General features: G+C 39.9%; 1 protein-coding gene across 1 annotated transcript; it reads left to right on the top strand.

Moving 5' to 3' along the window:
• The first annotated feature begins 734 nt into the window (after positions 1–734).
• Positions 735–22,493, top strand: top3a (DNA topoisomerase III alpha). The gene is made up of 20 exons (XM_044332076.1): positions 735–1,272; positions 2,477–2,536; positions 2,657–2,730; positions 2,926–3,001; positions 3,479–3,587; positions 3,841–3,984; positions 4,071–4,241; positions 4,339–4,439; positions 10,390–10,464; positions 10,683–10,765; positions 11,113–11,323; positions 11,706–11,891; positions 12,015–12,144; positions 13,000–13,113; positions 13,985–14,150; positions 14,316–14,462; positions 14,989–15,111; positions 18,718–18,854; positions 18,897–19,502; positions 21,167–22,493. Exons 1-20 carry the CDS (start codon positions 1,042–1,044, stop codon positions 21,328–21,330), a joined length of 3,108 nt encoding a protein of 1,035 aa, XP_044188011.1. The 5' UTR covers positions 735–1,041; the 3' UTR covers positions 21,331–22,493.
• The last annotated feature ends 399 nt before the right edge of the window (positions 22,494–22,892 follow it).

Genomic DNA, 22,892 nt, shown 5'->3' with positions numbered 1-22,892 from the left:
CATATATTATTTATTTGGTTAGTTGTGCAGTTGAATTTTCTGCAATTTTTGTTGAAATTGAGTATTTATCCCAAAATGAATCTAGTAAACAGCAACATTTTATAAACTCAACAGTCTCTAGCTAAAATACCTGACTCTCAACATTGTCTGTCTTTTACCTTTATTTAATACCAAATTAAATACAGTCTGTCTGTCCAGGAGACTCCCTAAACAAAATTATTAGAAAATGATGGACCTGTAAAGCATCAAATAAAGCGTGACAGTTTTATTTCCCAATAAGAAGGTCCTTTTCAGTGTCTCTACGCTGCCATGAATACATGTTTTGTGGCGTAATACTGAATCCCTTTTTTATGTCTTAAAAATAATGCAATTTGAATATACTTATTCTAAAATTACTGACCAAATGTTAAACATGTTTAACTTTAGAATGTAACCTCCCTCTCCCCCCAAATTTCCAGAGAAAGTACTGGAGACATAACCTCACTGTCCTCAGTGATAGTGAAGGTTTGTAGATGTTGAAATGGAAAAATGCAAATTCTGATTTAGGGTGGATTTTCCTTCTATAATTTAACAGTACTATTAATTGAATATATTTTGTTAATACAACGTATAATTAATAATACCACACGTGCTGCGCCTGTAGATAATAGTAAATCTGAATAAACCTTTAATAACATTTTTCTAATATTAGATTTAGATTTTATTTAGACTTTTGGTAGTAGCAGTGTTTTTACGACAGTATTACGACCGTAAATACGGCAGTATTTGACAGGCTGGCGCGGAATTTGTAAACAAAGTGAACTGTCCCGTTATTAAGGTTTTAATTGGCATGTTTTAATGGCTTAGCGTCATTCTCTCTCTTTTTGGTTAATCGGTAGTGAGGTCAGTAAAAAGGTGAGGACTTTTAAGCTCATTGTAAACGTTTTTTGGGAGCGGGTAGTAGCTTTATCTAGCTGCCCGAGCTAACATGCTAACACACAGTTGTCAGACAGCAGCGGGGTTGTCTGGAGGACAGGCTGCCTCATGTGAGAGCCGCCCGGCATGCTGGCAGTGAACCTCCTCGGTAGATATTTGCTTCGCTCGGGACTACAGCGGCCAGGCGTCCAGTGGAGGTGTATCTTTGCGGCGCAGATTGGCCGGTGTCCGGACACACCGCAGCAGTCAGACATGCTACGGGGCCGGGGTCACATCACACGGGTACTCTGCGTCGCCGAGAAGAACGATGCAGCTAAAGGCATTTCAGAGATCATGTCCAGCGGCAGGTCCAGGAGGGTTAGTACAAACACCTCCAACTCACCATAAGTTAGTCGATTAGTGCAGCAAAAATGACAACATGTGTCAAGTCTCTCAAATTTGAGCATTTGCTGCTTCCCGGTGCATAAACAGTAATATCTCTTTAAAGGATAGGTTCACAGTTTTCCAAGACTGTCTTAAAACACTATATATGAACACTAAAAGAGGTTTTCCTCGCTGTAATCATTCCTCTTGTTCATATTGACTATTAAAAGATCCCCTTCAAATGTGCTTTCAATGTAAGTGATGGAGGCCAAAATCCACAGTGTGTCCACATAGTCATTTTGAGTAAAAATGCTTTTAAAAGTTTATCTGAAGCTTATATGAGGCTTTAGCAGTATGAGTTAGTCATATCAAGTGGATATCTACCACTTTTACAGTCTTTTTAGCATCAAATTCCCTTTTTGTGTTTCCTCGGACAGTGTTTCCCTGTTGAGTTGTGGTGGAAGTATAGTAACAAAAAGAGGGACTTTGGCACTAAAAAGACTGTTACGTTGAAAGATATCTACTTGATTTGACTCATTTGGATGACTGAAGCTTCATATTAGCTTCACATAAACTTTTAAATACATTTTTGCAAAGAAAGGAGGACTGTGGAGGTTGTCCCCCATCACTTACATTGTAAGTGCATTATGAAGGGATCTTCTAATGAACAGGAGGAATGATTACAGCAAGAAAAAACTCATTTCAATGTTCATTTGGGCATCTAACTATTGTTTTAAGACAGACTTGAAAAATTGTGAACTTATCCTTTTAAAATGGCAGGTAACAAGGCAAGGTCTCTGAGAGTAGATACATAAGTGTTACAGTATACATATGTTGTCATATTGCCCACCTGATAGATAGATAGATAGATAGATAGATAGATAGATATTTGATGACAGAAATAGATAGGCTAACTAAAACTCTGGGTGGTAAACAAAATAATAGGAACACTGGACAAAATAATCCAATACACCTTTTCCCAAAACTACAGCCTAAAAAAGGCCATAGAGTTGACTCAATACCTCTCTGACACAGTCTGAATAAAAAGACATTATAATGCTGTCAAGCTGTAAAAGACTCTCCCATATATCCTGAAATCAAGACATATTTATATGAATGATGAATACAAATGGGATCCTTTGATTTGTCTATTTCTCTTCCTTTACCGCAATACTAATTGCCTTCTTTTCCATTTTAGAGGGAAGGACTGTCAAAGTTTAATAAAATCTATGAATATGAATATCATCTCTTCGGTCAAGTAAGTGAATAGAGTGAAGAAACGGAATATTATGCACACATGCACCTGTCTGATATGTTCTTTAGTGATTTATATTGTCACTGATTTTGTTGGTTTCATTATGCCCCCATCTCGCTCCAGAATGTGACGGTATCAATGACGTCAGTATCAGGCCATTTACTGGGTTTAGAGTTTAAAGCGCCGTTCCAGAAATGGTAAGTTTAAAAAAAAAAGCCTGTGTACATAACCGTATATCATACACACATATACTAAGTGCTGTGTTTGGTTCAGATGATAGTGTTCTCTTGTTCATTAAATTAAAGTAGCTCATGCTTTGATTCTTTCTTGGTATATTCAGACACACACACTATATCAACAACGGACTGTATTTGTATCTTTTCTTTCCGAAGGCACAGTTGTAATCCCGTGCTGTTATTTGATGCTGAGGTAGAGAAGTACTGTCCAGATAACATGGTACAAATCAAGGTATGCTTATTTACTGTCCTCCCAGGAATCACAAAAAATGTGCAACAAAAACAGATCTTGACTTTGTATTTTAATGAACTTATGGGATCTGTCACTCTTCCTGTAATGGCATTGTGTGTGTGTGATGTTGTGATTCATATAAGTGTACTTGATTCTTGTAACTGTCATTGTTTTAGTCCTTTGACCAGGATTTACTCACAACCCAATTTCAGTTTTGCTTTTGCTCCAATAAGTTTTGCTGTTGCAGAATTACTGTGTAGTCATAAAAACTGGATAAACTAAACTGTCTGTTTATTTCAAGGTCAGCCTAGATGATGAACTCTTATTTCCTTTTCATCTCTCAGCAGTAGGGAGCCACGATTTTCAGATTAAATAATGATGAATGTAGATAATAGACATGGACTTGAAAGATTTTTATAAAACTTTAACTCTCCATCTAACCATCTTTCTTTCCTCCGTCCCTCTCTTCCCCTGTAGCGGACACTGGAGAAAGAGGTGAGGCAATGCCAGGCCTTAGTCATCTGGACTGATTGTGACCGAGAGGGAGAAAACATTGGCTTTGAAGTCATAGATGTCTGCAAAGCAGGTACGATTGTAATATGTGTATGTTGTTTTTGTTGTTGTTGTGCGGATGTGCATCTAAATTCTTTTTCAATAATGTAAAGCACATCGTAGTATCTCTTGTTTGTGTATGAGCAGGAATGACCCATGTTTCTGTGATGGTATAAAGGCCAGAGACTAGCAGGTTTTGTGTAAGTTTGTCTGCATAAAGCTTGTGATAATGATGTGTGTGTGTGTGTGTGTGTGTGTGTGTGTGTGCATGCATATGTTTTTTTTAGTGAAGCCAAATTTACAAGTCTTCCGGGCAAAGTTTTCTGAGATCACGCCTAACTCCATACGGAGAGCCTGTGAGACCCTAACTGAGCCAGACTCTAACATCAGCGATGCTGTTGATGTCCGCCAGGAGCTGGACCTGCGGATAGGTGAGGTAGTGCTCTCACACTGTAGTGCACGGTGCAAAGAGACATACTAATAGACTAATTTTCTCTCCTGTGCTCGCTATCTGCAGGTGCATCCTTCACTCGCTTCCAGACGCTTCGCCTGCAGAGGATCTTTCCACAGTCTCTGGCCAATCAGCTGATCTCATACGGCAGCTGTCAGTTTCCCACTCTGGGCTTTGTGGTAGAGCGTTTCAAAGCCATCCAGGCTTTCATACCTGAGACTTTCTACAAGATCAAAGGTACAAACTCAGCCGTGCACAGACACACAGATCCAGTTTTAATCTGACTCTCACTCGTCTGCTCCCCTTCTATTTTCTGGGTTATTCTTTGTCTCAGTGCTGCATGAGGTGGAGGAGGACAATGTAGAGTTCAGTTGGACGAGAAACCGTCTCTTCCACCACACAGCTTGCCTGGTGCTCTACCAGATCTGCATGGAGGTATGTGCCTGTGTGTTTTATGCTGAATATGTTAACTTGTGTAAATATGAATCTATGATTTGTTACGTGCTCTCTTGGAATGTTTTAATGAATTAAAGCAGTCCACACAGCATGTAAATCTCTCGAGATCATCTACCACAATTTTATCTAGTGAGCTTGCTGCTGTACCTATTGAATCAAATCTGAGGTTCTGTCAGTGATTTCACATTTCATGTGTGCTGTCTAGATAACACTTCAGTAGGGAGTTTTTAAACATTGCTGACTGAGCGCTCACCAGTCTTACAAATGTGAGAAAGGGACCTGACTATCACGAGTCTAGAGTCGCAATATACAATATCACAGGTAATTGTCACATTAACCTTGGTAACGATCAATGAAACCACATCGTATTATATACACCTGTGCACTAGATTCTCTGTCATCACAGTGGAGCTATTATCAGTTATTTGTACTGAAAAATAAACAGAACATCATGGATTATGACTCCAACATTTATTTACCAAATTCAATATTTTACGTATTTGTTTGCTAAAACAAAAAGTAAACCATGGGTCTGTTGCTTCATATATCTTCCGACTTTAAAAAAGTAATGACTTCTGTTATCTCATTATCTCATCAGCCAGATCTTTTTTTTTCAACTTTATGTTTATTGGGCAGAGTTAAACAAACACACAATTCAGCGATTACAACATTTTTCTGTTAAATTCTACTAAACAGAAATCCAAAACTTGTAATCTATATAGATTTCCTTTACTTGCATGTCCCTCTCCTCCCAATTTTATGCCATTTCCCAACCCAATCATCTATTTATACTCAAATCTTTTGTCATTGATTCTCTCAACCAACCGGTTTGCATGCCACCTTCACCTCTACTTTCATCAACACACATATTCAAACATACACCCCTACACATGCACATCTTCATCTCTACCCTCATCCACTGCCCTCCGCTCCCTCATCAACTCACCACTTCTATCTATGGGACAGTACCATCCAGAAAAAATGTGTTTATAAAACCATTAGTTACACAATAATAAATAAATAAATAAATAAAACAGGCGCAACAAATAAAAAATAAGTAACATGCACACCAAAAGTAATATAAAAACTATAATACTGACATTAGCAGCTGCAATTACCCAACACATCACCAGAAAGCTACTTAGAATATAAATTGATGAAATGGAAAAGTTTCCCAAGCATGTCTATTTCCATCTATCTCCATCACTTCTAGCCAAGGTGACCATCAGTCTGTGAATTCTGCATTTTGTAGTCTCAGCATGAAGGTTATTTTTTCCATTGTGTAAACTCCTTTAACTACTGACTGCTGTTTATCATAGGTTGGAGGGTCTTTTTTATGCCAGATCAATGTTATTGCTTTCTCGGCTGCTGTAAGAAGTATATGCAGTAAATGTGTCTTTTTCCTGCTCATCACAGTCTCTAGTATGGCCCCAAGGAAGGCCTGCAATGAGTCCATGGGTAGTTGAAAAGTAAATATTTATCAAGTAAATCAGATATCTCTCGCCAAAGGTTATCCAAGAGATGGCACTTCCAAAGTATAAGTGTATGGTTTGTAGACTCCTCTCCACATTTCCTCCAACATGCCCTTGTTTGACTGGGGTCTATTTTGGAAAGGATGTGAGGGGTTCTGAGGAAACTGTTAACTATTTTCCACTGCTTTTTCAGTGTCAGCCGCTAATGCCATGCAGGGATTTGGGTAATTGCTAATATGCTCCATAACATTAAGCAGTCTGCAGATGTTATCTTGCAGATGGCAACCGACTATAAAGCCTGTCTGGTGTGAATGTATTAAAGTAGTAATAACCGATTTCACTCGGTTAGCTAGTATAGAAGTTAGCAATTTACAGTCTGTATTTAAGAGTGCAATTGTCCTGTAGGAGGCGCAGTCTGTGGGATCTTTATGTTCTTTAGGTACCACCAAGATTATTGCCTCCTTTCAGGCCAACAGCTGCTCTCCTTTCTCAAGAGCATGAGAGTATTCTCTCTCCAAGATTGGGCTGATGAGATCAATAAAGATTTTATAAAATACATAAGTGTATCCATCTGTACCTGGACTTTTTTAATCTTTTGGCTTCTAATTGCATCTTACATTTCCTCTTTAATTATCAGTCTGTCTATGAACTCAGATGATATTTTAGGTAGTTTGATGGATTGTAGGTAGAAATCAATTATTTCTTGGGAGCTTTCAGTGTTTTTGTCTGAGTATAAATCTTTAAAAAAAATTATTAAAAGCTTCTGAATTTTAATTTGGTTTATAAGGAATGGTTTGTCTGATTTGTTACTTTTGATTTTTTTTGACTGTTTGAGACTGTGTTGTCTTCTCAACTAATATACCAAGAGGCGGCTAGATCTATTCCCATGCTCATATTATTTTGTTTCATGAATCTTAAATTTATTTTGATTTTTTCTGTCAGAAGATTGGCAAGTTTCTGTTTAGCCTCTTTAAGTTTGCGGAGATTTTCAGCGGATGTATTTTCTTTACATTGCTTGTCAAGGTTATCTGCTTTTTTTCCCCGAGTTCTATATGTTTAGCTGTCTTTACTTCTTTTGAAATTGAAGTCAATTGGATTCTTTTTCCCCTTAACACAGCCTTTGCGCCTTCCCAGAGTATGATTGGGAGTACGTCCTCTTTATCATTAAATTCCAAATAAAGGGCAAACTCGTCTTTTGGAGTAGCCTGGAATGCCTGTATCTCTAACAGGGAGATATTTAGCTTCCATCTACAAGAGGTAACCGCCCATCCCACATCACAAGCCATTGACACTGGCACGTAATCAGACAGAGTTACGTCATGGATTTGGCATTGTAATGCTCTGTATGATTCATTGTTAGGCATAAAAACATAATCAATCCCAGAGTATATGGAGTGAGGGAGGGGGTAAAATGTACAATCTCAGTCCCTTGGGTGTAAATATCTCCAGACATTGATGAAACAAAACCCTTGTCAACTATTTTTAAGAGCCCTACTCGTTGTTGGATGGACGCTTGAAATAGGGCTTTTATCTAAAAATGGGTTCAGCAAGCAGTTCAAATCTCCTCCATTCAGTAATATGCCTTGTGCCTTCTCTAATACTAAGTCAAATATAGTTTTCATAAATTGTGGGCTATTGTCGTTTGGGGCATACACGTTTAAAATTTGATCTCAAGCTCCATTTATTGTGCTATTAATCAACACATATATCTTCTCTCTTTGTCCTTAAATGAAGAGTCAATACAGAACTGAAATGATCTATGTATCAAAATTGCTACACCTCTCCTGTGATCAGACACATGAGAGGAATAAGGCCATGATTTAGTCAGTTTCTTATGTTCAGCATCAGATAAATGCTTTTCTTGGAGGGAAGCAATATTACAATTCATCTGTTTGAGCTGGTCCAATATGTAACTTCTTTTTTGGGGGGCTGTGCAAACCCTTTACATTATGTAACTACTTTACAACCTGACATAGTGGACTGTAGGTAGGTGTTAATGCCCAATGAAAATGCTTTACTGGCATCTATAGGCCAGACTTTGTCATAGCTCTTTTGTTGCATTTCAGGTTAAATATAGTGACTGGGAGCATTGCAGCTATTATTCCTAAACATTTCATGTGTATAGAACATATAACAATAGTAAAAGGGAAAAAAACACAACTATATACAGAAATGGGGGGAAAAATACAGCAACTTCCAACTTAATGACCCATGTACTAATGAGCCTTTACTGCCAGCCACCCAATGTTACTGTGTGTGTCTACAGTCATAAGTACTGATACCAAGGGCAGTGAAAGAGTAAAAAAGGAGTGTCCAGAACATCTAGATGTCTGGGCCTAAAATCATCTGATGGTAATATAGTAACACAGGTTTTCTAAGTTGTTAAAAAGTTCCTTGTGTTAGTTTCCCCCCAAGAGTCCCTCCCTGACGACCCACTCTTTCATTACCATTAGTTTCAGTGGTTTTAATAAATGTTATGTTATAAAAGGCATCAGACCATAACAAAAATAAGAGTAAATCAGCCAGATCTTTTTGAGTGACATTATTTTAAGAAAAGCTTGTGTAACAGACTGCTGTGTCTGAAACAACTTGCCCCATCCTCCTGACTTTGGGCAGGAAGCACAGTAGAGACTACTTTACAGATTCAGTGCTAAGTTGCAGTTAGCTTCTGGATTAACCCCGTCAAACATTCACTGTCATGTTTACTGCTAACTTGACTCCACTATGATGTGCAGCACACCTGCTGCAATATCTCAAGATCAAATCGTCTTACCTTATATATGCACAAGCACTTATTATGACACTGTATAATAAAGTATGACAGTATCATCAATTATTATCACCCACTCACACTTTGTGTATTCACAATGGTAATTTTAATTTGCGTGATAGTGTCAATATGTACTATGTTGTTTTAGCTGGTGTTGCTAATGCAACAGAGGTGTCGACTGAATCAATGACTGTCATAGAAAAACACTAACACTTGTTGTTTGCCAAGATGTGCAAAGCTGACAAGCATGTAATTATCACTAAGCTGGTTTTCACTGTTTGCCACGGTGCAAGATGTGACTATCAGGAGCCAAACTCAGGTAAGACAAACACAAATACTGTACGTCACTGTACGCCAGTGTTTGTCAAAGATCTGGATGCAGTTGTTGCCCTCCATTCTTGAGTAATTTGTAATCTAGAGAAAAATTCACAGTTGAGTTATTATGAAAATTTGTAACATATATAAATAAAGACAAATTAATAAATCACATGAACTCTACATAATTAAATCTTCACGGACATTTCCTCAAAGCCAGCAAAGAAGTCAAATTATACGTTAAGCTTCAGTAATCAATGTTTTTATATCAACAGATGAATGACTGTAGTTGACTTTGTATACTATAATGCTATGATGCGAAGGGGTCAGAGAATCATTATCCACCTCTATGGAGCGTTTTGTTTTTATCTTCTTCTACTCATTGATTTGATTTAGCTCTTATTAAGCGACAATGAAAACAGCCCTGCATTAAAACTAGAGCTGGAACGATTAGTTAATTAATCGAGTCGATCGACAGAAAATTAATCGGCAACTATTTTATAGTCAAATAATCATTTTAGTCAGTTTTTAACCAAAAATGCTAAAACTTTGCTGGATTTAGCCTCTCAAATGTGATGATTTAATGCTTGTCTTTGTCATACATGGTGGTAAACTGAATATCTTTAGGTTTTGGACAGTTCGACAAAGTGGGAAATCAGAACAGGCATTTTCACTCTTTTCTGACATTTTGTAGACAAAACGTTTACTTTAGAAAATAATCAGATAAATCGATAATGAAAATAATCATTAGTTGCAGCCCTAATTAAAACAAGGGGCAAGGGGCTGCATTAATGGGATCCATGAAGTCCAGTTTGATTAACAGATCAATGAGTCTGAAGGCTCATGAGACCACACAACACTGCACAGCAGTTAATAATAGTTAATACAGCTCATTCAAATGAATGAGGGGGCTGTATTTTTTCAGGCAGGGCTAAGAAAAAAAAGGAAAGCCCTAATTTTGTTCCTTTATAACAGGTGCAAAATGTATTAATACTGAAACACAGCATGAGCAAAGTTGCACAGGAGAGTGGATTTGTACCGAGAACATATCGATGTGGTTATCCAGATTATAAGAATTAATGTATTCATTTAATATAAATGCAGTTTTATATCTGTGATACTGATTACTTCAGAACTGTATTAACTTCAGTCACACCCATAGTTGGCACTGTGGACTTGTACCAGGTGTGTGTGTGTGTGTCAACTTAGTGTAAGTGCACATACACGTGTGTGTGCTCTTCTCCTCCTGCAGCTGTTACCTTAGGAGGACACAACAGTATATTTGAATGTGTTGTCAACCTGCCTGAATAAAATGGGCTAAAAGCCACATGTAAAAAGGTACACATGAGAATATCATTTTATTCATTTCTAGGATCCCATAGCAACAGTCACCTCAGTAACCAGCAAGCCCAAGAGCAAGTGGAGGCCGCTGCCTTTGGACACAGTGGTAAGAATATGAAGTCAAACAGCCACACACACAAATACACACATACGCAGGCTGCAGATGTTTATGGTACTAAATGTATGTAGTTTCTTTCTCAGTACAGTAGGAGGAGTTTTATTTTGTCAGCTTCAGACTCCTGGGTCATTGTCACTAAACCTCCTCACTGCTTTGTCCCACTCTGAACAGTCTGCTATCTTTATCTTTTCTGTTGTGACCAACAGGAGATGGAGAAACTGGTATCTCGGAAGCTGAGAATAAGTGCCAAAGAGACCATGAAAATTGCAGAGAAACTCTACACCCAAGGGTGAGTGTGTGAGTTCTGAACAGGCAGCAGTTCAGGTCATTTATGTACACACCGCTGTCTGGTTTTCTTTGCCTACAATGTGGGGAGGACACACAGAAAAGTATTGTCTTGGTCCAACAATATGCTAAATATCCTTCATCACCTTTATCAGTTTATCAACCTGCAATATTTTTAATCTTTCATCTGAACTTTGGAGTCACCTCAAAGCCGTGCTTATTTTTGTACACGAAAAGGCGCCATCTGGCAGTGTGGCGTTTTTCAGGACGAGTTTATCAGCAATGTCACATTTGCAAAGTCTTCGTTTGTGCGGTGCCAAGATGACATGTTGTGTGCTTGTTTCTTCTCAGGTTTATCAGCTACCCCCGTACAGAGACAAACATTTTCCCTGCAACCCTGGCTCTTGGTCCCCTGGTGGAGCAGCAGACACAGAGTCAGGACTGGGGGACGTTCGCCCAGCGGGTGCTCGACCAGCCTGGGGGTCCCAATCCGCGACAGGGCAAGCACTCTGACGAAGCCCACCCCCCCATACACCCCACCAAGTTCACCAACACACTACAGGTGGGTCCACAAAAACGCTGCATAATTCATTCATTTGTTTATAACATTTTGCTCATAATTAATCTTAATCTTATGTTTAAAGGTAATTTTCAGCCTTTGGGGACATGTCTAAACAATAATATATTTGTAATGCATGTTAATGTGAGTTTTTGCCACTAAAATGTTCTCATTTTTTTATTTTGAATCATAATAAACATTCATGAAGCTGGTAGCATTCTGATAATTAGCAGCATTTATCTGGGCAAAAAGGAAAAAAAAGAGCTTTTTTACCCCCCTTGTTTTTGTTTTTTAATTATTTGGCAGTTTGTGAATTTCAGTCAACATTCAGTGTCTCACGGACACAAACGCTGACTGTTTGATTTTCTGTTTCTTCTGTGTCCAGGGCAATGAAGGTCGTCTGTATGAGTTCATCGTCCGGCACTTCCTGGCTTGTGTATCCCAGGATGCTGTGGGGCAGGAGACTGTGGTGAACATAGACATCGCTCAGGAGAAGTTCTCTGCCTCGGGACTCATGATCATTGCGAGGAACTACCTGGACGTTTACCCGTATGACAGGTGGAGCACCAAGGTGCGTGTGTTTGTTTGTTGGTGCTCATCTAAAGGCTTTGCAAAAAAGGGGGGGAAACTAAATGAAGACAGAGAAATGTGCAGGATATACAGTAACCTAATAAATCTGCTTTGTGTATGCCAGGTGATTCCAGTGTATGAACAAGGCACCCAGTTCCAGCCCTCTGCTATTGAGATGGTGGACGGACAGACGAGTCCTCCGCAGCTGCTCACTGAAGCCGACCTCATATCGCTGATGGAGAAGCACGGCATCGGTAAATTTAAAACACACACAGGAGACTGTGTTTTTAATGTGTGTGAGGTCCCAACCACTCACAAATACTTATCTATGAACATTTTATGAGGAAATATTGCTGAATTTCACAAAAGTTCTTAATTTGTGCATGTGTTCTATCATAGTATAGATATAGTTTTACAATATCTATATAGTGTGATTTAGTAAATCTTACTAAAACTTCTGAACTAAATTTTTCTGGACAATTTAACAGAGGAAACCATTTATGTATAAAATGGGACTGTCTGTATTTGGGGCATTTAGTGAATTAAATACCTGATAAATCAACGTATTTCATCATACTGAGCAAAAACCCTGTAAATCCAACATTACCATAAAGCACTTCTGCTCATTGATTTGCAACATTGTCTGAACTTGCCTAATACAACCAGAACTACTAAAGGAAACTTGCCTTGGTAGAAACTGTGTAGAAAAACCTCTACTGGTCCATACATTTCAGTCATATCACAGTACATATGGCCATTATTCAACTGGAACACACAGAGTATTCTGTGGATGGGACTGTGCAAATTTGCCAGTTTGACTATGTATGTCCACCTGGATTTTTGTCACATTTTCACACACTGAAAAAAAAAAATCCCAAAGGACTTCTGTGTGTGTGTGTGTGTGTGTGCTTGTTGTGACCATTTTGCACCATATCTGATTTTACCTTTTTCGGTGAACTCAGATAAACAGTAAGCAAATAAACTACGCAATAAGTTTTACCTGAAACAAAGTTGACTATAACTAAGTGACCTTTTTGCTGAATGAGCAAACATAGGACTGGTGTTTGTATCTAATGCAAATTGTCCTGTTTGAATTGTGTGCATTACAGGCACAGACGCAACACATGCAGATCACATTGAGACTATAAAGAGTCGCATGTACGTGGGCTTGACAGCTGACCAGAGGTTTCTCCCTGGAGAGCTTGGCATGGGACTGGTGGAGGGTATGTATACACATACTGTACACAGGGTACAATTCGCTGGGGGGATGGTGGGGATTTCCCCCTTCTGTTCTATATATTTCTACCTCTGCTGAGCTATTTTTGTTCCCACTGGGGATAAAAATATCTCCCTCATAGTGATTTTTGCTACTTCACCCATAGACCATATAAATATCTGAAATAAAAATAGGCTGTTTAAAAAAATCTAAGTAAAGCACTGCAGCGTGAGAACAGTCGTTAGTGTAAACAACAATAAAATCAGAAATGGACTTTCACTGTCAGCGCCCGTGCTCGTGTGACAGTAGAGATGACACTGCGTCAAGGCTACGTGATGACGCAGTGAATGGACCAGGGGTCGCCTCCTTCCCTGCTCAGAGATTTATAGAGATGTGTGGTAAAGTGGGGCGACACGCTGAGGATGACCCCTCCACAGGAAAGCAGAAAAACAAAACAGAAGTCCATCATCAAAGCAGACTGTTTTCTTAGTCTGACAAGTAGGCATATACTGTAGCCTATTATTTTTTATAAAGACAGCAAGTTGTGCTGTTGCATGTTGTCTCAATGCTGACGTTTGCTACACATGACATCATATCACTGAGAGTAAAAATATCACACTACTTGATTAATTAAATTGTTTTTAAAAAGGATTAAAATACTCCTGCAAATGCAGTTGTCAAGTTCAAGTTTCATAAATGTTTTATTAAAGGTCATAATTATTTAAATCTTACTGTAACAGCTTTGAGAAATAGCCTAATAGACTTCATAGTCTATATAGGCCCACTGTGGCACACAAAGACACACACTGCATACCACAATATGCAGTGGGCTTTAATAGATGTTGATGCTGAAGCTTCCTTCTGTCGTGTTTGTTCAGGTTATAACTCCATGGGCTATGAGATGTCTAAACCAAATCTGCGTGCTGAATTGGAGGCGGACCTCAAGCAGGTATCAGAGGGAAGGAAGGACAAATGGAGCGTGCTGCAGCACCACATCCAGAAGTACAAAACTGTCTTCATTGAGTCTGTCAGGAAGGCAAAGAAGTTAGTCACTCCTTACCTTCTAGCACATTTATGTCTTTCTGACGCACCATCTGTACCCAAATGAGTAGAATTACGTCAATGGATTAGTCACACCTGTCCTGTAATCACTGCAGGCTGCTGGTTGTTGTCACTTAGGTAAGAAGTCATTTTCTATTTTTGCCTCAGGTTAGATGAAGCCTTGTCGCCATATCTGGGTGCAGCCCAGGAGATCACTGAAGCAGAGCAGCAGGACATGGAGATCCCGCTGCCAGTCAGAAAGTGCCCGAACTGCGGGCGGGACATGGTGCTGAAGAAGAAGAGAGAGGGAAACAGGTGAGACTAGACAAAGGAAAGGAGCTTAAAACTATAGCATCACAAGAAAACTAATGATGTGTTCTTTCTGATATCGTATTGAGCATAGATGTTGTCTGCCATCCATCACTTTAAAATTTACTCCGCATTTCTTGTATGTTTATCTCCTCATCCACCCCCACAAAGGAGCACAGATGTTTCCTTTCGTCACACTTTAAAGGACCAAAGGCTGTATTTGTTTTAACTATGAATCAACTGCACATTTTCCAAAGCAGGCCATTAATTTTTTGTTTGATTTTCTATTTTGGTAGCATGTCATGAAATTTCCTTAGAAGGGTAATCCATCAAGGTGAACATTTAGAAACTTTATTTGTTATTGTCAAAGTAATTATTGTATAGTAATGCAGTTGCACTTGTTCAAGTGTGTTCTTTTTTTATTCGCCCATGTTTTCTGATTGTCTGCCTTTTGTTTTACTTTCTAACAACATATTCCTCCTTGCTGTCCTCTACCTGTCCTCCCCCCGTCTGTGTCTCTGTCCCCCTGCAGTAAGTTCCTGTCCTGTGTGGGCTACCCAGCCTGTAAGACAGCAGTGTGGTTCCCCGATACAGTGCTGGAGGTCAACAGAGATGACAGCATTTGTCCCACCTGTCAGCCGCGCCCTGTTCACATGTGAGTAATTTTTTTATACTGGACTGTTTTATTGGTTAATTCACAAAGCTGTACACTGTGTAAATACACACTGGAAACCATTTAAATGGTCTAAAATTAAAGGTATCCTATGCAGGATTTGTTAGTTGGTATTTGTAAACACACAGCATTCAAAGTTGGCCCCTCCTCCCCTGCTCAACACCAGAGTGAGTGAGAGAGAGAGAGAGAGCAGCAGTGGTTGAGCGAGCTAGACAGTGAATGAAGAGAGCGAGTGGCACTGGTGAGAACAAAGCTGTGAATCAGATAAATAAAATGTTATTTGATCTGATTGTTTCATGGCAGTTACATTCTAAAGCACAAATAAACACACCCACACCTCCACACAACCCTGCAGGAAGGTGCCGCATTGCTGGATTTTGTGTGAATGCAGAACTTCATCTTGTCTGCTGTGGCCTCTCTGCTCTGTGTGTGTAGCTCAGCCCCACCCTCGGTCAAGCAACAGAACTGCAGCTCTTTATACATCCATGACAGAGAGCAGAGCAGAGCAGAGGAGAGAGACGGAGACAGCGATGTAATCTGGTCACTATCCCACGTGTCCCAACCTCACACCCTGCACGCTGTTATTGGTTGGGAGCTACACACCTACTGCCCAAAGATTGATGCCCAGAAACGTCCCGAACATAGCAAAATGAGAAAATACAGGCAGAAGGCAGGATCTCTGCAGATAAATACACCACCGCTCACTTCTAGTGGGTCATAAGTGATGATTTCGATCATACTTTTGTATGAGTCTTAGGAAGATCCTGCATAGTATACCTTTTAAACTTTAATCAGATCAAGGTTAGTTTAGACTCTAACAATGATGATTATCTTCTATCTGGGCTTAAGCATTAGAATCTTTAGCCACGCTATCAATGAGGTGCTAATGATGGCTTGGATGGATTGACAGTAGATTTGGTGGAGTCATTCACGCCCCCCACGGGATGAATGGCATTCCCATCAGCTTCTGCTGTACTTTATTAACATTGTCATTGTGAACATGCTGACGTTAGCATTTAGCTCAAAGCACCACTGTGCCCGAAGGTTTAAGTATTCTCAAAAAGATCTAGTGCAGTGGGTGTGCTTGTCTCTTTCAGAAATCTACCAAAATTGTGAGACAGATCTGCCCACATTAGATGTGTCCCATATTGGACACATCTAAGTGGGAGGGGTTTCGGGCGTTTTTTGACCATCTGACAAACACTTAATTTGAACCATACTGACACCTTAAATACAGCATCACAGAGCTGCTAGCGTGACTGTAAACTCTTAGTCTTCTTTAATGTGTCTCTTGTGAGTCTCTAAACTTTATGGAAGTACAATACTAAATTGATGGAGTACCCTTTTAAGCAAACAACCAGGCAGATGGTTGAGAAATAAAAGATTAGTAGTTTAGGATAACAATCGATGGCGTGTCCTGATAACCGAATGGTTAAGGCACATACCACACAACAGAAATGTTGTTCAATGTCGTACCGTCAGTACTTTCGTCTACCTCTATGCTGTCTGCTGTCTAAAGGTGAAAAAAGTACTTCTTTAATCTATTTTATAAATGCTTTTTGAGAGAGATCCTTTAGTCCAGATAATTTCCTCTCAGCACAATTCACCTACAGGTCGACACATATTAAACTTTGGAAAACATTTTTCTTTTCACTTCAATGCCAAGTACATCATTTTGCCATGAACACACTGCATACATTTCTTTATTATTGAGAAGTGTGTGTGGGAGCTCAGAGTCTAGGTGCTTTCAGGTGTGGAAGATGAACTTCTCTCTAACAAACACAGATGAGGCTCTCAGTGGCTTCACCAGTGCGAGAAACTTGTCAAAATTCTTGTTTACACAAGTGGGCGTTAACCCCTTAAGCACGTGCCTCAGCTCAGTCCAGATATAGGGCACGCTTGCAAGCAGCAAGCCAAAGTGCTTCACAACAGCATCTGTTACCATAGCAACCAATCTCAAAGTTGAACTACAGCACTTACTCTAAAACAATATCAGTGTTTTTTTTTAAATCAGATTTCACCCAGCAGTTTCAGCGTGTTGGATAACTTCAGATGCTGTTTACAGCAGATCTGTGCAGTAATAACCTGTTTCCTAGCGCTGCCGCCTCGCTGGTCGCCACGGCAACTTGCTGTACCATCCCGACTTTTGTTTTACAGACACAAATTGAAAAGCAGGTTCCTTCAACCACTTTTTGATGGACTGTTTTTACAGTACAAAAACACAGTATCAACACATTTTTACATTTCAGCAAATTCACATATTCAACTATTCCTGCTGTTTTGATAGATTCATTCTTAACATACCAGGCTGAGAGACAGAATATGCAAATAAATGTGTTGACATAAAGCCTCCTGAAAACCCTTTTTTTATGGTCATTTAGATTTTTTTGTTTGTTTGTAAAGACATTTTAGAAAAGGATTGAACATTTGAACAAGACAAATAAGCTTGTAAAAACATTATATCCTAAACTCATCGTTGTCTTTTTGTTTGACCATCATCATCAGTAACTTAGCTTTCTTTTGTGCTGCACCACACAGGATCTCAACTGCTGCCTCAGTTCAGATATATTTTAGTTATTTATGTGGATTTGGCATGTCATTACATTTTATTTTAAGATGTAACTATAAATAGATAAATTCCCTCTTTGCATGTGCAAGGATCACCAATTTACTTAACTAAGGAAGGGTGAAGCCGATTATTTTAACATTCTGTTCTTATTATTTGATACCAAAACATTCAAACCCTCTCTTCAATTAAATGTTTGTGGTCAAGTGCAACAGTGACTTACATGATGTAACTGCCAAGCTTGTTACATCATTTTAGCTTAAATAAGACCTTGAATGGCTCTCTCCAAGTTTGGTTTTCTTTTTAATGGTTTATCATTACTGCTGACATTTGTCTCCCAACAGACAAATTCATGACTGATATTTAAATATCCCCTCTAGACATGTTTTCAGATATATAAAAAATACTCAACTACCTCATTGAAATCCTTAAAGTGACATCTCGCTCACCGAAAATTCAGAATTTACAAATGTGTTTCAAAAGTTAAACTACTGGACACAAGATGTCTCCTTCTTCACTGTAAAGTGCGTTCTCAGTGTCCACTGGAGGCTTCAAGTTTCTACATCAAACTGTAAATTGGATACTGGACCACAATTGGCTCCAAACTATTTGTGATGTCACAAATCATGATTGTAGGTCTTATCACACAGATTTTCGGTGACGACAGAGAAACTTTCTGTCTTCAGCAGATGAATGTAAAAACAGCCTTCAACCTAGGAGGTAACTACCACAGCTTGAAGCCGTACCCTGAAGAGCAGTCCCACCGATGGCTGCTAGATGCTGGCACCAAAAAATCCCTGCTTCCAACTAACTCTCATTTTTAAATTATGATCTCAATCGCTGAATGGGGTCCTCTAATAAGTGTGCTGGTGGTCATTTTGGAAATTATTGCTCTGTTAATAAGATTTGAAGACTTATAGTAGCTTTGATGTCAAACTCTCAGCTCAGTTCATTGCATATCTGGGGTGTATCCTGAGGCGGACTTACTGAAGTTTGTCTCCTGTGTGTCCTACTTACTTCAGGTTAAAGTTCAAGTTCCGCAGGGGCAGCCTCCCTCCCATGATGCCTTTAGAATTTGTTGGCTGCATTGGTGGATGCGACGAGACACTCAGAGAAGTGCTGGACCTGAAATACCTCCGAGCAGGGGGAGGGGGAGGAGGTGGACAAGTGGGAGGAAGGGGAGGCGGGGGAGGAGGGGGAGGAGGAGGAGGAGGAGGAGGAGAGGACCCTCGCCCACCAGCTCCAAGACCCCCCAGACCAGAGCTACCCAGAGCCCCAAGATCAAATCCTCGACCTTCCCTTCCACCTCCTGTCCCTTCCTGGGCCCCGCAGCAATGGCCTCCACCAGGTGGTGGCGGCGGCATCAGTGCAGACACCAACAGTGATGTCATTGTGTGTAACTGTGGTCAGGATGCGCTCCTCCTGACTGTGCGCAAAGATGGTCCCAACCAAGGGCGTCAGTTCTACAAGTGCAACGCCGGGAACTGCAACTTCTTTCTGTGGGCGGATCAGCCGAGTCAGCAGGGACCACCGCAGAGTCGAGGACCTCCGCTGCCACCACCAAGGACCTCCCAGCCTCCGAGGCCTTCACTGGGGTTCAGGAACCCCCCCGCAGGAGGCTGGGGGCAGGTAGGGCCTGCAGGAGCACACGGGGACCAGACGATGTGTAACTGTAATGAGGCAGCAGTGACACGCACGGTGCAAAAGGACGGTCCAAACAAGGGCCGAATGTTTCACACCTGCGGGAAGCCGAGAGATCAGCAGTGTGGCTTCTTCCAGTGGGCTGACGAGAATGTACCGCCACCAGGTAAGGCTCACACATCCACACACACACACACACACGCATACACACGCACTTCTATTCAAATGCGCTAATTGTTTTTTCCCTGAGGCCTGAAATGAATATCCTTTGAATGAGTAGCTATGCTAGTAGCAGGAATGTCAGTGTCAGTCAGTCCATCACTCTGGTCCAGACTGAAGTATATCAACTATTAGAGGGCTTGAACACACACATTCATGTCCCCCTCAGGATGAATTTTAATAACTTTGGTGATGCCCTCGATGTTCATCTAGTGCCATAAACAGGACAAAATTTCACTTTGTCCAATACTTTAGTTTTGCAGATATTTGGTCATAAAGTAATGACATTCCCATCAGCCTCCTCAGCTGTTCTTTGTGTTTAGGGCTAATTAGCAAATATTAGCATGCAAACAGGCTCAACTAAGATGGTCAACCTGTTTAAGATCAGCATGTTCACATGCTCTCATTAGTATTTACTTCAAAGCACAATGTACACCCTCACAGAGCTGCTAACATGGCTGTTGACAACATGATCCATGCAAATATGCAGATGTAAATTGCAACACTTTGCCCAGCTGGCACAAATGGTAGACCCCAGTAAACATGGATGTAGGGGATTAATCTCAGTCCTCAAGAAGTCAATATAGGCTAGTTAGAGCCAAACAGAGCATTTCCATGAATAGGATAGTAAACAAACGTGGAGTGTGTGGAGAAACATGTACTGCTGTACTTACTACACAGAAAAAAGAAAATACAGAACATGCAATGTGCCACCTGTGAATCGCTCAAGCAGGAAGGACAGAGAATTCCTGTCTGAATGAGTGAATGAATGAGGTGACAAAGTTCAGCAGGAGCTTTGTTTAACTGGTCAGCCCGAATGAAAGGGGGCAGCTTTCTCTTGTTAACTGCAGCTCACGAATTTTTAGGTGTCACTCCAGAATACGGCGACATGTGGCATCAATCTCGTGTAGCTGGAAGCATGTGCATTTGTGCGGTTGTGTGTAGCATATTTGGGACCTTAGTCTTGTTACTAAGTGAAACATTTCTCTTTAAACAGGAACCAGCTGCCTCAAGTTAAAAAGGGCTACTCTGACTGTATTAAAAATAGATCAGTGAAACACCTTGGTTGCATAAAGGAGTATAATCACCTTTCAAATCACAAAATTAGTGTGTTTCAGAAAAGTTCGACACAAAGGACTTTAACATTTTCAGAGCACATTGGTTGAGTTGTGTGGCACGAATTAAAACACTTTGCTGTCTCTGCATTATAAACATACTCACGTTAAAGGGAAGAACACTCATCAGTACATACAACACATACACTATAGACAGACATTTGTAGTCTATTTCATTTATTTCTCACTGTTCAGTGTTTGGCTGCCATAATCTGGCTTCTTGTATTCTTTGTGAAACACATGTTTATTGCGTACATGCAAAGCAGACAAGATGTACGGCACACTCAGATCAAACACGAGCGATTCTTCTCACCTACGTCCTTACTTAATGATAAAGAAAAGCTGTCACGACTCACAAACACTCCCACTGAGACCTTGAGGCTTCAACTTACCAGACTGACAAGGTGCCTGCAGCACACAGAAAAGTCTTTATGTTCTTTATTCAGCGGCATCTAACCACCTTATGTGGGGTTTGACCTCTGTTCCCTTGTGTCAGGTGGTGTTGGTGGTGCATTTAATGGCGGTGGAGACGGAGGGAAGAGGGGAAGGAAGATAATGGGAGACGCCGCCGCTAACAAACCCCCCGCTGCTAAGAAACCACGTACCTGCGGCATCTGCCACTTGCCAGGACACACCCGAGTCACCTGCCCCCAGCGGTGACAAGCTGACGGGTTAGAGCGTGTAATCACATTTTTTTCCAGGAACTCCGATTATAAGTACCGTAGAATCTTATCCAGATCTTGGATCCTTTCTGGGAAGAAACAACTTTGAGTCATATAATAACTTATTATAAGCTCCAAACAAAATAAGAAACCGCATTTGCCAGTAACATTTGTGCATCGCATTGCCGACTCTGTAATAAAGACGAGGAATGTCTAAGACATTTTTTGTCTCAGGTCAGTTATAAACTAGAAGTTTTCTTTCTGTTTTTCATCCAGCTCTGATATCTCAGATCTGCCATGTGCTTGTTTAGGAATTTCTGGCCACTGGGAGAAAAGTCAGGGGTCATTTTTGGGGGTCCAGTTAACCTTTTATTTTTGTTTAGTCCTAAAAGATGCCGGACAGGTTACGTCCTAGAATCCTTAAAGAAATGATTCAACATTTTGGGAAAAATCCGCTTATTTGCTTTATTGTGAAATTGATACCACTCACATCTGTACCATAAATATGTAGTGTGTCTAACTCTGCAAGAAAGCAAATAAGCATATTTCCCAAAATGTTAAGATATACTTTTAAAGCTTAGTGCATAAGCAGACCGTACGTTTTAAACTGATTGTCTGAACTTTCTCGCTGCCTGAAGAAAACGCTCCGAGTACAATAGGAGTACTCTGAGGAGTTGAACTGCTTTGAAAACTTGTGGGTGTTTGTAGTCGCTGTAACCTGAAGGTAGTGAAGAGTTAATAGGAAATTTGCTCAGTTGGCCTTGGATTCCATTAATCCCTTGTCTGTTTTGTTTTCGCTGTATTCATGATCCTAACAGCTTGAGTGAGAGCAGCTGGAGGAACAGAAGCAGTGCTGGATTTAATGGGAGAAATGTGTATTTTAAAATAAAACTTATTTGCACACTGTTAATTAATAATTAATGGTGTAGTATTAATGTGCTGACTGTTGGTTTTCATTATTTTCATCATCACCTTTAACAGTATTTTAAATTTGTTGATTTGTTGGGGCGCTTGTTGCTGTTGAAACAAACAGCAAACTCTGTTTTTACATTGTAAATATAATAAGATAACTAACTGTTGGTTTCTCTCTTGGTAGTCTGTCAGTACCAAAGATTTCTATTTTAATATTGATGAAAGCTAATAAACTTGAATGTACTGTAACCTCCCTTTGTTATTAATATCTTTACAGTCATGGGAGCTGGACAATAACAGGCTGATGTTATGAGTTTTGGTTTTGGCAGGAGTTTTTCTTTTTTTTTTTTCTTTTTTCTTTTTTTTCCTTCTCTTGGTCAAACTAATTTTTCAGTCAGTTCAGATTTCAGTCAGCTAAACTAAGGAAAAAACCCAAACTCAAAATGTCTTTCTTGCTACTGTGCATAATACAATAGAAACTTTTATCCCTGATGCATTCTGTTAAAAGGTATTCAGATTAAAATAACTTACACAACATTACATTGTTGTTTAATAAGCAAAAGAGAAAGTAAAATGAGCAAAAGTGAAAGTGAAAAAGTGAAGTGTTGATCACGTAAGCACAGTACTTAGATACTTATGTAGAGGTCA

The sequence above is a fragment of the Thunnus albacares genome, chromosome 17, assembly GCF_914725855.1.
Source record: "Thunnus albacares chromosome 17, fThuAlb1.1, whole genome shotgun sequence".
Lineage (NCBI taxonomy): Eukaryota > Metazoa > Chordata > Actinopteri > Scombriformes > Scombridae > Thunnus > Thunnus albacares.
The sequence above is the reverse complement of the archived record's forward strand: the minus strand, read 5'-3'. Positions and strand labels throughout refer to the sequence as shown.